Consider the following 12,556-nt stretch of genomic DNA (forward strand, 5'->3'; position numbering starts at 1 on the left):
TTTCGGCCGACATTTCTTGTTCTAAACTTGTCGTCCTAATCTTGTAGGCAAGAACTGACAAAGACATGAATCCCTTGCTACGAAAAATTGCTAGGGGCTTCAACCATTCCGTCGACTCGTTCAATTCTTATGACGTGAACGGGTATCGCTTCCAGACCCATCAATACACAACAAGCCGTCCAAACAAGAAGACAATAAATAGCGGGGTGGTATGTCAAGGTGATGATGGACTCCATTACTATGGAAGAGTCGAGGGTATATACGAGCTGAATTACGGGTTTGACAAAGGGCTAAATGCCGTCGTATTCAAATGCCATTGGTTCGACCCACGCCGCGTGAGACGGGATCCTGAAATTGGATTGGTCGAAGTTGAAAGAAGCTCTGTTTATAAGGGAGAGGACGTGTACATTTTGGCCACCCAAGCCTTCCAAGTATTCTATCTCCCGTACGCGTGCCGAAACCCGACCAAACGTCTACATGGATGGGATGTTGTGATGATGGTTCCTTCACGCATTAGGCCACCCCCGCCAAACAAGGATGATTACCGCCGCGTAGACCCCTCAACAAGGAGTGTTGATTTTTATCAAGAAGAAGGGCTCCCCGGTCATTTCACTATCGACTTGTCGGCCGTTGTTGATAACATGGTCGTAGACGATGAGCAAGAAGAAGATGCGGTTATGGAGGAAGACAATGAAGAATATGAAGCTGAGGATGTGTGTGCCGTCGAAGACCTAAGTTTGCTCGAGGCGTTCAAAGCAGGCATTGACCTAGGTCCAAATGGACCACCTCCAGGTTTCATCGATGATTATTGGTTCGCTGAGCCTGATGATGATGAAACATGTGGTCCGATTACGGATGTCGACAACGGCTACTGATCGATGTAGTTGTAATTGTGAGGCTATCCTATGTAATAAACTATGTGCTATGTAGTTGTAATTGTGAGGCTATCCTATGTACTGAACTATGTGCTATTTGTAATAAACTATGTTATATGTAGTTGTAATTGTGAGGCTATCCTATGTACTGAACTATGTGCTATTTGTAATAAACTATGATCTATGTAGTGAACTATGTGCTATTTATTGTTGATTTCACTAATATTCATCTGTTTACATTGCATACTAATAAACCACTCTTTTCATTGTGTTTGCAGGTGATTGAAACATGCCGCCAAGAAAAAGAAAGGGAGGTTTCAAAAAGAAGATCAAGGCCGTGGCTGAGCTTGTGGGACTTTCGAGTGGTTCGTCGTCGCAGACACGTCCTCCTAGCGCTCCTCCTAGCCCTCCACCACGGAGGAAGAATGCCCAGCCACGGCGACTTCGTACCCCTTCTCCTAGTCCTCCCCCAGCCGAGGATGATGACGAGGAGCAGTGGGGTGGGGAGGACGAGGAGGACGGTGAGGAGCACGGTGGGCAGGATGAGGAGGATGGTGGGGAGGACGGTGGGGAGGACGGTGGGGAGGACGGTGGGGAGGACGGTGGGGAGGACGGTGGGGAGGAGCTCGAGGAGGATGAGGGGTTGGGGGGTTTGCCGCAGGAGCTAAACAAAGACCTAGCTTTGTATCCGCCCGAGGAGGAGGAGTACGTTGCAGCCGAGGAGAGGCTGGAACCACGGGACAAGAAGCCGTATAAGCGCGGGATTACGAAACTCCCCAAGCTAAAAACTTGGGCCTTCCGCGATGTTGTTCTCGTGCCCGCTGGAAAGAGGTACATGCTGATTCTGGCATTCCATTATTGAAATTTTTATCATTATACAATTTTTTTATCACATGCATACTGATTTTGGCAATTCGTTGTGCAGCATGTTCAAGTATGGTGACCCGAGGAGGCTGCCGACACGTGAGTACTCGAACATACTTGGAGGCCTAATTAGGAAGCATTTCCCTGGGATTGTCAATCTCCCTAGTGGTGGCCGCGATGTGGCTTGGACTTGGAAGCACTACAGCTACGCGGAAGATCCTAGCGGCAAGTGCGCCAACATGCAAGAGCGGGTTGTCCGCCACTTCTGGGTACGTGACTTTTGACTTCTTAGCATTCAAACACTTCTTGACTACCAATAGTTGCTCTAATTCCTCTTGTTTTACCTATGTGCATGGTTGCAGAAATACTTCACGAGGGCTGAGGGCAAGGAAATTGCGTGCGACGTTATCTTACACGAGTTGTGCAGGGTGAGGGTGATCGGCATGCACTACGAGGCACGTGTCCAAGGGCCCGCGATCGGCACGCCGAGCGCAAAGTTTGGATGAGTAAGGCTGATTGTCGGGATACGCTCATGGCACCGTGGCAGCACTGCAGTATTAGCATCGATGTGTTCTTTATTTCCGCATTTTCATGTAGTTTATGTTCTAATAATGGGTCTATCTTGTGTATGTAGAACCCTCCTCAGTACGTCGGGGAAGACAAGGCGTGCTTTCTTGCGATGGTCATATGGTGGACATCCCCCGAGTACGCCCGGAAGCACGAGGAGGGCAAGCAGAAGCGTTTAGAGATGGGAGGTGGATCACATGTCCTGGGCAGCAAGAACTTGGCCCTTACCTTGCAGCAAGAGGTGAGCAAATGGTTTCTTCATTCTTTCGTTTCATGTTATTGTTAGCCCCGCAAGGGTGTCCCTCTTCACTTACTTGCATGTACTCTTTTGCAGGAAGTGAAGACAGGCGTGACACCAAACTTGTTTGGCCTTTTCCAAAAGTCCAAGACCAGGAGGGAGCCGCATCCTGAAACGGGGTCCGTGTGGGTCAACGGGCTAGCGGAGGCCCAGTGTGGCGCGTACCGCTCGAAGTTCAAGGGCAAGCACGGCGAAGACGCCGACCCAACCACCGAAGACTTTGACGTTGAGGTTGCGGTGCTTGCGGGACAAGGCAAGAAGGGTGGCCGCCTATGGATTGCTGACGGGTTAGTCGACCCAACGACCATTCCATCTCTACGCCAGATCCGTCGTGGGCGTACGAGCGAGCAGCCTCGGGTAGAGACCCGCCCACGGGCTTCGGACCTAGCTGTGGAGAAGTTACGGGTAAGTTCTTCGTCGATCCTCTACGCTTCATTACATGTTTTCCATTGCAATGTTACTGACATCGCGGCAACACAACGTAGGCGGAGATGGAAGAAAGGGAACGGAGGCACCAAGAGGAGCAGATGCAGATGCAGCAGCAGCTTAGGGAGAACATGCAGATGCAGCAGCAGATGTTGCAGCAGATGCAACAACAGCACCAGATGTTCCAGCAGATGTTCATGAACCAGACCGTGCTGACTTCACCACCGGGGAGTAGTGGTCCTAGCACGTCGTGTCCTCCTATGTTCCCACATTTTGTAAGTGGTTAACTTAATATCTCCGTCTCAATCTTGTTTGTTGTCTAACCGAACTTTGGATATTGCAGATCCCCACGCCCGATCCGGCTGTGATGGCGCTCCTCCAGCAAGCGCCAAGTCAGAGCCCGCTGACACCTGGCTTGACCGTCAACAATACGGGTATCATCCGGAGCCTGCAGCAGTTTTTAGGTGAGTTCTCCTACACATCTAATTCTTCCATACCATGTCACTTGTGAATTTTAGCCATTCAACCATGTCAATTTTAGCCATTATGTTCAATTTTAGCTATTCCATGTTAATTTTACTCATTCCATGTCATTTTTAGCCATTATGTTGAATTTTAGCCATTTCATGTCAATTCTAGCGATTATGTTCAATTTTAGCCATTTCATGTCAATTCTAGTTCTTACATGTCAATTTTAGCCATTACATGTCAATTCGAGTTCTTCCATGTTAATTCTAGTTCTTACATGTCAATTTTAGCCAATCCATGTCAATTCTAGTTCTTCCATGTCAATTCTAGTTCTTACATGTCAATTTTAGCCATTCCATGTCAATTCTAGTTCTTCCATGTCAATTCTAGTTCTTACATGTCAATTTTATCCATTCCATGCCACTTATGCATCTACGAACTTGTAGGAGGACAAGGAGGTGGAGAAGGACAAGGAAGTGGAGAAGGACAAGGAAGTGGCGAAGGTTGATGTTGCTTGTGTATGAACTTGTTGTGCGACTTGGAACATTCTATGTTGGAGACTTTGTTGTTGATGTTGCTTGTATGAAATAATTATGCGACTTGGAACTATTGTATGGACATTGTTGGACTACTCGTGTATGAACTTTGTTGTTGATGATGCAAATACTCTATATATTGTGCTATATGTGTATCTGGACTGTTAAGTGTATTTGTGAATTGCATATGCAGGGATTAATGGGGAAGCAGGGAAATTCTGGAAATTTTGAACCACCTTTGCCGTGCACATGCACACGGCAAAGGCCACAGCACACGGCAAAGGCACTCTTTGCCGTGCACATGCAGACGGCAAAGGCCGCCCGCGCTGCCCACCTGGTGCTGCTGTAGGTAGCTTTGCCGTGCAGGGTGGAAGAGAAGCACACGGCAAAGCCAAATTTTTGCCGTGCGGGCTGGAGTGGAAGCGCACGGCAAAGACAGCCGCACGGCAAAGCGGCACAGCGCACGGCAAAGGGAATCGCACGGCAAAGAGTCCACAGCGCACGGCAAAGCTGCGTCGCTCGGCAAAGCCTTTGCCGTGCGATTTTCGCGCGACGCACGGCAAAGACGGCTTTGCCGGGTGGATCTTTGCCGGGCAATCTTTGCCGTGCACGGCCGCACGGCAAAGACTTTGCCGAGCTGATTTGCCCCTTTGCCGTGCGTTTAGGCTGCACGGCAAAGCCCTGTTTTGCCGTAGTGACTCGACAACGACATGCAGTTCATGTAAGATCTTGGGTAGAGAAAATAAGCATACTGTTGATAGAAGGTAATTAAGAACATGTTGTCATCAATAGAATACAATATGTAGTTGGTGTGTGAGATATTGGAGTAGAACAAAAATCCTGGGAAACAAGAACATATTGTATAGCGCGTCCACCACCTTGTGTACATCATCAGAGAGGGGCTTCATTTAGGCCAATATGTTCGGTCGAGTGGAAACCAGAGGACACGGTGTACTTTCTACACCGGGAGGCCGTACACTATCATGCCACCTCACCTGTTTGATAGTCTGAGCGATGCATGAGCCGCGCCTGGAAGTTCAACCTCCGTGTTTTCCGCCGCCTCGCCGACCCGCATGACGTGAACTCCATCGACTACCTCGCCAGCCCGCGGCCTCAACGTCGACACGCTCGCACAACACGGCGTCAACGCCCGTAGCCTCGGTGCCATGCTGCTGAGAGCTCCAGCCTGATCGGCCCTGAGAGCAATGTCGCGGATCACATACACCTGCGCCTATCAAGTCGCGTACCTGCTCAAGATCATCACCGGCGGTGACCCGCTTCCGCCTGAGATGGAAAAGTTCCTCGGCGTTGTGTGTCAGTTCCTCGGCGAGCAGGTCTACGATGTCGCGAGGATGGCGGCCGACTGCCCAGCCTTGTCGGTGGGGTTAGAGCGCATGCATCGCAGCGCACCTTGGCATCCATCCGCGTTGGGCAAGCCTGACTGCCTGAGGCTGCTACCGTCAGCCTGCGCGCTCGGCTGGCGTTTAGGAGATTATTGGAGCAGGTAGAGTTCGGAGGCAACGTGTAGAGATACAGAGATCTGCTTCAAGGCAGCTGATTTAGAAAAAATCACATCCTCACTCTTTCAGTTGAATACGATCTAATAATAAAAAATGAATTTACCAAGGATCATAGGATGCAGCAGATCGAAGTGCGGACGATGAGCACCAGCTGGGCCACCCGCTCAACGCCTCGATCTGATCCGCGCTCAAATCCAGCGGAGGCCGTGTCACAGTCTTGGACTGCAATTCTTATCTTTTCCTCCTTTTCCCTTTCAATGAATCCACTACGCATACCAAGGCAAAACAACACAATTAGATGAACTCCAGGAAATAACACAATCAGATCGACGAACCTAGCAAGGTTGTGAATTAGAGGGTAAGTTTGTTAAGTATATCGTTGGGTTGTGATAGGACTAAGGATTAAAATAGCATGCTAAATGAAAAAGCCGTAGCGTCCTTCAAACCCTATGAACCCTATATTGTGCTAATAGCATGGTATATTTAAAATAGCGCTTTCAAAATAATAATAAATATGACCTAAATATAAATAATTTTACTAGAACGAATAGATATATAGTCCAAAAGTGATTGAATCATACATACATAACCACATATAAAAATAGATCTCAAATATTTTAGAAGGCTAACATCAGTATTTCACAAGGCAACAACATAGTATAAATTATTTATTAAAAATTATTAGCATTAGCGATATTATCTTCTGATTTAGAAGTGGAACCAACAGATTGCAATTCATCACAATGAAAAAGTGAAAGCAACTTGCCTGAAAAAAAATAGCGCGCTAACGCTATCAAGTTTTAGCGTAATATAGCATGCTATTTCGCAAATAGCGCTACAGCGAGCAAAATTACTAAAATTTAGTGTGGACCCTCTAGATATGCTATAGCGCGCTATTAGCGGAGAAATAGGGTGCTATTTTAAACCTTGGATAGGACTCTACATTTTCTTTTGTCTATATCCTTTTCGTACTCTATGTATCATAGATGTCCGTCATGTGTATGATCTGAGAATGCAGCTGAGTCAAAGCGCCTGGACGTATCCTCATCTTAGGGAGAATAAGAGTTTGCTCCCTGCTCCGTGTTGACTACGTGTGGTCAAAAACACTCTTGTTAGGATGGTATTTGTAGAGCTTGGCCCTCATGCACGATAGGTGAAATGCAGACAATTAGCACCAGCTAGCTATCATCCTGGCCACCTCCACTGGGATACAAGCATCCTCGACGATGCATAGGGAGCGGGCTTGACTGTTCATTACATCCGCCCTTTAGATTAGTGCGTCGAGAATAAATGAAAAGGGGTCTGTGTCTGCCGCAGAGAGCACTGCATCACTCGTGTCCTTGATGGGTCTAATTGAGAATATTTTCTTTCATGAATACACGAAAAGATAGTTATCTGCTAAACGCGTGTCCGGCCGCATGGTTTAATTTCCTGAACGCGTCCTTGATGTGATGGTGGAAAATCAAGTTTGTAATGCTATTATGAACGCATAGATTGTTTGTATTGCAGCATAACTGAAGGTATGAACTGAAATTTTGGCGATACAAGTTAGGCGAAATGCCCTCTGATAAAGCGTAGAGTCCAGCGTGTGGATTCAACGTGAGTTGGGTAATCAATTTAGACGCATTGCATACAACCAACATCTGACTAAATGGGTCAATAGCTTCTATGCGACGTTTTTCCATTGCATTGGATGAGAATCGACGTTGTTCGTGAAAATAGCTAGCATGCGACGTTATTTAGGTAGGAAATAGCTCAGGGTCACCCGTGTCATAAAACGGCTGTTAAGGAGACCATTAGGTTAGCTAAGGGTTTGGTCAAGTTAGTGGTAGCCCTAAGTCAAACCAACTGACCCAACCGCACCCTTCCGACCGAGCGCGCGCGTGACATTTTCTGGCGGCGGGGGCGGAGCTTGCTCCGAGGACGGCGGCGCTTTCATTCTACGGCGGACGTGGTGAATGCCATTCGAAACCCCAATTCCTCTTCCATCATTCTCACCCATTAGATTTGAGGGTTGGGTTGTGTTGAGCTTAGATTGTGGCCGGTGGCGTTGCTGAGCGAGGGGAACGAGATGGGGAGGCGGGAGAGGGGACAAGCAACCGGTAATTCGGGTAATTCATCCCATCTTGAAGCTTAATTTCAATTCTGTTTGCGTACCGCCTCGAATCGTAACTCACATTGCCCACCAAAAACAGGGGAGGGGTACATTTAAAATTTGCATAAAATTATTTCCCTCCATGGCAGTGTTAATTGATGGAAGCATGCGGGAGATTGAGAGAGACACGATGGTTGGATGGGATGTACCTTTAGAAGACATTGATCCACAAGAACTAGAAAGAATGGAAGAGGAGGCGGTGAGAAATGTGGTGGCCAAAATTGGGGAGAGTGTGGTTTGGGGGCCAAAGCAAGAAGTATCTTTGTTAGCGTTTGATGATTGGAAACAGGAGTATGTTAGATTGAAACACGGGAAGAAATGGTAGAAGAAATCGATCGGCGAGACGGCTGGACAAGCAATAGTGTTCTGTTTTTGGCAGAGCTCATTGATCTGAACCCTGCATCTAGGGTTGGATATGTGGCATCGAAGTTGACTTGCCAGATTGTTGAGGATGATTGGGATACACAAATGCAGATACTGCCTATAGTTACTGAATTGGCAGTGTTACCAGGGGAGGCAGGTGAAGAAGAGGCAGATCATGTTGAGGAGGTCCATGTATCTATTGATTGGAATACCGTTGACATAAGTGACCGAACAGATTTGGTCATTGCTCCAATGTCTGACATAAAAATGGTAACTATGTTTGGTATTCCTGTAGATGAGAAAGACAAGGAAAAGGAGAAAGATTAAGCTGCAGATGATGATAACAGATAATCAAAGACTGCAAATGCAATGCTGATGCAGATATAGATTCAGAGTTGATGCATGATGCTGCAGTTGAAGTGGGTGATGGACATGATGATGAGCTTATTTGTGTTTATGACAAAGAAAATCCAGTTATTGAAGTAGGTAGATTGTTTCCAAGCATGGATGAGTTTAGGATGTGTTTTAGGACTTATGCAGTCAAACATGAGTTTGAAACCAAGACTTTGTGGACAGATACAAAGAAATTCTATACCAAGTGCAAAGGTTTTGATGGTGGTGACATGCCATGCAAGTGGTATATATCAGCTAGACGTCAACCTGATGGAAGGACAGTAAGGGTGAATCAAATTCCAAAAGCACATACCATTTTTACAAGTTCACAAATGGTTTCAAAAATGACATCCCAACTTTGGTGGCAGAAAAAATCAATCCTATTTTAGCCAAGACACCAAACACCACTGCAAAGAAACTGAAAAGTAGACCTGGAAAAGGATTACCCAATCCAACTGAAATATACTACAGTTTGGAAGGCAAAGCAAAGAGTGATGAAACAATTATTTGGTGATTGGGCAAATACATTTAGAATGCTTTATAGCTTCAAAGCAGAAGTGGATAAAAGGTGTCCTGGCAGTGTTGTTGAGATAGATACTGAGGTGACACCAGATGGGAAAGTGTACTTCTCCAAATTCTTCATGGCTTTAAAGCCTTGCATTGATGGTTTCAAAGCAGGCTGCCGTCCATATTTAAGTATAGATTTATCATTTTTTACTGGCAAGTGGAATGGTCAACTTACAGCTTTGTAATATCCCAGGTTTAGAGGCTACAAAATGAGAGAACACCAAAATGTGTATTGCATTCATGCATAGAAAATCCGGAGAATTTTCGCACTTTCAAATACGACTTGTCACAGTAACTGAAGTTTCACTTGACTTGCTTGATTTGAAGTAGATTGCTAGCGTGTAGTTGACACGTCCGTTGGGAACCCCAAGAGGAAGGTGTGATGCGCACAGCAGTAAGTTTCCCTCAGTAAGAAACCAAGGTTATCGAACCAGTAGGAGTCAAGGAGCACGTGAAGGTTGTTGGTGGCGGAGTGTAGTGCGGCGCAACACCAGGGATTCCGGCGCCAACGTGGAACCTGCACAACACAATCAAGGTACTTTGCCCCAACGTAACAGTGAGGTTGTCAATCTCACCGGCTTGCTGTAAACAAAGGATTAGATGTATAGTGTGGATGATGATTGATACGTCTCCAACGTATCGATAATTTCTTATGATCCATGCCACATTATTGATGTTATCTACATGTTTTATGCACACTTTATGTCATATTCGTGCATTTTCTGGAACTAACCTATTAACAAGATGCCGAAGTGCCAGTTGCTGTTTTCTGCTGTTTTTGGTTTCAGAAATCCTAGTAACGAAATATTCTCGGAATTGGACGAAATCAAAGCCCAGGGGCCTATTTTTCCACGAAGCTTCCAGAAGTCCGAAGGAGAGACGAAGAGGGGCCACGAGGGAGCCAAACCCTAGGGCGGCGCGGCCCCCCCCTTGGCCGCGCCGACCTATGGTGTGGGCCCCCCGTGCCGCCTCTTGACCTGCCCTTCCGCCTACAAATAGCCTCCGTGACGAAACCCCCAGTACCGAGAGCCACGATACGGAAAACCTTACTGAGACGCCGCCACCGCCGATCCCATCTCGGGGGATCCAGGAGATCGCCTCCGGCACCCTGCCGGAGAGGGGATTCATCTCCCGGAGGACTCTACACTGCCATGGTCGCCTCCGGAGTGATGTGTGAGTAGTCTACCCCTGGACTATGGGTCCATAGCTGTAGCTAGATGGTTGTCTTCTCCCCATTGTGCTATCATTGTCGGATCTTGTGAGCTGCCTAACATGATCAAGATCATCTATCTGTAATTCTATATGTTGCGTTTGTTGGGATCCGATGAATAGAGAATACTTGTTATGTTGATTATCAAAGTTATATCTATGTGTTGTTTATGATCTTGCATGCTCTCCGTTATTAGTAGATGCTTTGGCCAAGTTGATGCTAGTAACTCCAAGAGGGAGTATTTATGCTCGATAGTGGGTTCATGCCTCCGTGAATCTGGAGGAGTGACAAGAACCACTAAGGTTATGGATGTGCTGTTGCCACTAGGGATAAAACATTGATGCTATGTCTAAGGATGTAGTTATTGATTACATTACGCGCAATACTTAATGCAATTGTCTGTTGTTAGCAACTTAATACTGGAGGGGGTTCGGATGATAACCTGAAGGTGGACTTTTTAGGCATAGATGCAGTTGGATGGCGGTCTATGTACCTTGTCGTAATGCCCAATTAAATCTCACTATACTCATCATGATATGTATGTGCATGGTCATGCCCTCTTTATTTGTCAATTGCCCAACTGTAATTTGTTCACCCAACATGCTGTTTATCTTATGGGAGAGACACCTCTAGTGAACTGTGGACCCCGGTCCAATTCTCTATCTTGAAATACAATCTTGCAATACTTGTTCTACCGTTTTCTCGCAAACAATCATCTTCCACACAATACGGTTAATCCTTTGTTACAGCAAGCCGGTGAGATTGACAACCTCACTGTTTCGTTGGGGCAAAGTACTTTGGTTGTGTTGTGCAGGTTCCACGTTGGCGCCGGAATCTCTGGTGTTGCGCCGCACTACATCCCGCTGCCATCAACCTTCAACGTGCTTCTTGACTCCTACTGGTCCGATTAAACCTTGGTTTCTTACTGAGGGAAACTTGCCGCTGTGCGCATCACACCTTCCTCTTGGGGTTCCCAACGGACGTGCCAACCACACGCATCAAGCAAATTTCTCGGCGCCGTTGCGGGGAGATCAAGACACGCCGCAAGGAGTCTCCACTTCTCAATCTCTTTACTTTGTTTTTGTCTTGCTTATTTTTTATTTACTACTTTGTTTGCTGCACTAAATCAAAATACAAAAAAATTAGTTGCTAGTTTTACTTTATTTGCTATCTTGTTTGCTATATCAAAAACACAAAAAAATTAGTTACTTGCATTTACTTTATCTAGTTTGCTTTATTTACTACTGCTAAAATGAGTAATCCTGAAGTTGAAGTTCGTTCGTTTAAGCAACAAGGGGGAGAATGTTTAAGAGATGCTTGGTATAGAATTATTAATGCCCATAATAGGTGCACTAAGAAACACTCCACCACTATTTTACTCAGGAATTTTTATGTTGGTATCTCTAGCTGGAATAGGCATGTTCTTGATTGTCTCGTAGGAGGTAACTTCTTAAGTACCCCTGCATTAGAAGCTAGCTGCATTATTGAGAGTCTATTTGGAATACCCCCTGTTGATAAAGTTAAAACTGAAATCTCTCTTGAAGATGTTATGAAAAAATTGGAAACCATAGAGAAAAATTTTCCAAGTATTGAAGCTAAAGTGGAAGTGTTACTTGATAAAACTGATGAACTTGATACATCCTTAGTAGGAATTGATGAAAGAATTAGTGCCCTAGGAACTTGTGTTGTCCATGATGATCAAATTAATAGGATTGATGAACTTGAAAAGGCTATGGGAACCTTGGGTTCAACATTTTCTTCTCTTAAATATAAGGAGAAAGCTTATGTGGGTAAGGAGCAAAAGTTTATGTATGTCTCTAAAGTGCCTAGACCAAAGAAGTATTATTATAGGCCTAAAATTGACAAAGCCCTTAGTACCACTATGGATGGGGGAGCTCATGATAACAACACACCACCCTTTGATAATACTTGATACACACTTTCTGCGCCTAGCTGAAAGGCGTTAAAGAAAAGCGCTTATGGGAGACAACCCATGTTTTTACCTACAGTACTTTGTTTTTATTTTGTGTTTTGGAAGTTGTTTACTACTGTAGCAACCTCTCCTTATCTTAGTTTTGTGTTTTGTTGTGCCAAGTTAAGCCGTTGATAGAAAAGTAAGTACTAGATTTGGATTACTGCGCAGTTCCAGATTTCTTTGCTGTCACGAATCTGGGCAAAATCCCTCTGTAGGTAACTCAGAAAATTATGCCAATTTACGTGAGTGATCCTCAGATATGTACGCAACTTTCATTCAATTTGAGCATTTTCATCTGAGCAAGTCTGGTGCCATTTTAAAATTCGTCAATACGAACTG

At 45.6% G+C, this 12,556-nt stretch overlaps 1 protein-coding gene across 1 annotated transcript; it reads left to right on the top strand.

Moving 5' to 3' along the window:
- The first annotated feature begins 2,801 nt into the window (after positions 1-2,801).
- LOC139832724 (uncharacterized) lies at positions 2,802-4,383 on the top strand. The gene is made up of 6 exons (XM_071822546.1): positions 2,802-3,009; positions 3,090-3,305; positions 3,374-3,494; positions 3,729-3,757; positions 3,945-4,016; positions 4,228-4,383. Exons 2-6 carry the CDS (start codon positions 3,096-3,098, stop codon positions 4,381-4,383), a joined length of 588 nt encoding a protein of 195 aa, XP_071678647.1. The 5' UTR covers positions 2,802-3,009; positions 3,090-3,095.
- The last annotated feature ends 8,173 nt before the right edge of the window (positions 4,384-12,556 follow it).

Source organism: Lolium perenne, chromosome 6, assembly GCF_019359855.2.
Source record: "Lolium perenne isolate Kyuss_39 chromosome 6, Kyuss_2.0, whole genome shotgun sequence".
In the NCBI taxonomy this organism is placed as follows: domain Eukaryota; kingdom Viridiplantae; phylum Streptophyta; class Magnoliopsida; order Poales; family Poaceae; genus Lolium; species Lolium perenne.

Bases quoted from the DNA above. Each gene is read 5' to 3' on its own strand.
- LOC139832724 (XM_071822546.1), top strand. From the start codon at position 3,096: ATGGAAGAAAGGGAACGGAGGCACCAAGAGGAGCAGATGCAGATGCAG. The intron at 3,306-3,373 runs GTAAGTGGTTAA...TGGATATTGCAG, and splicing joins CTCCTATGTTCCCACATTTT to ATCCCCACGCCCGATCCGGC. The intron at 3,758-3,944 runs GTTAATTCTAGT...ACGAACTTGTAG, and splicing joins GTCAATTCGAGTTCTTCCAT to GAGGACAAGGAGGTGGAGAA.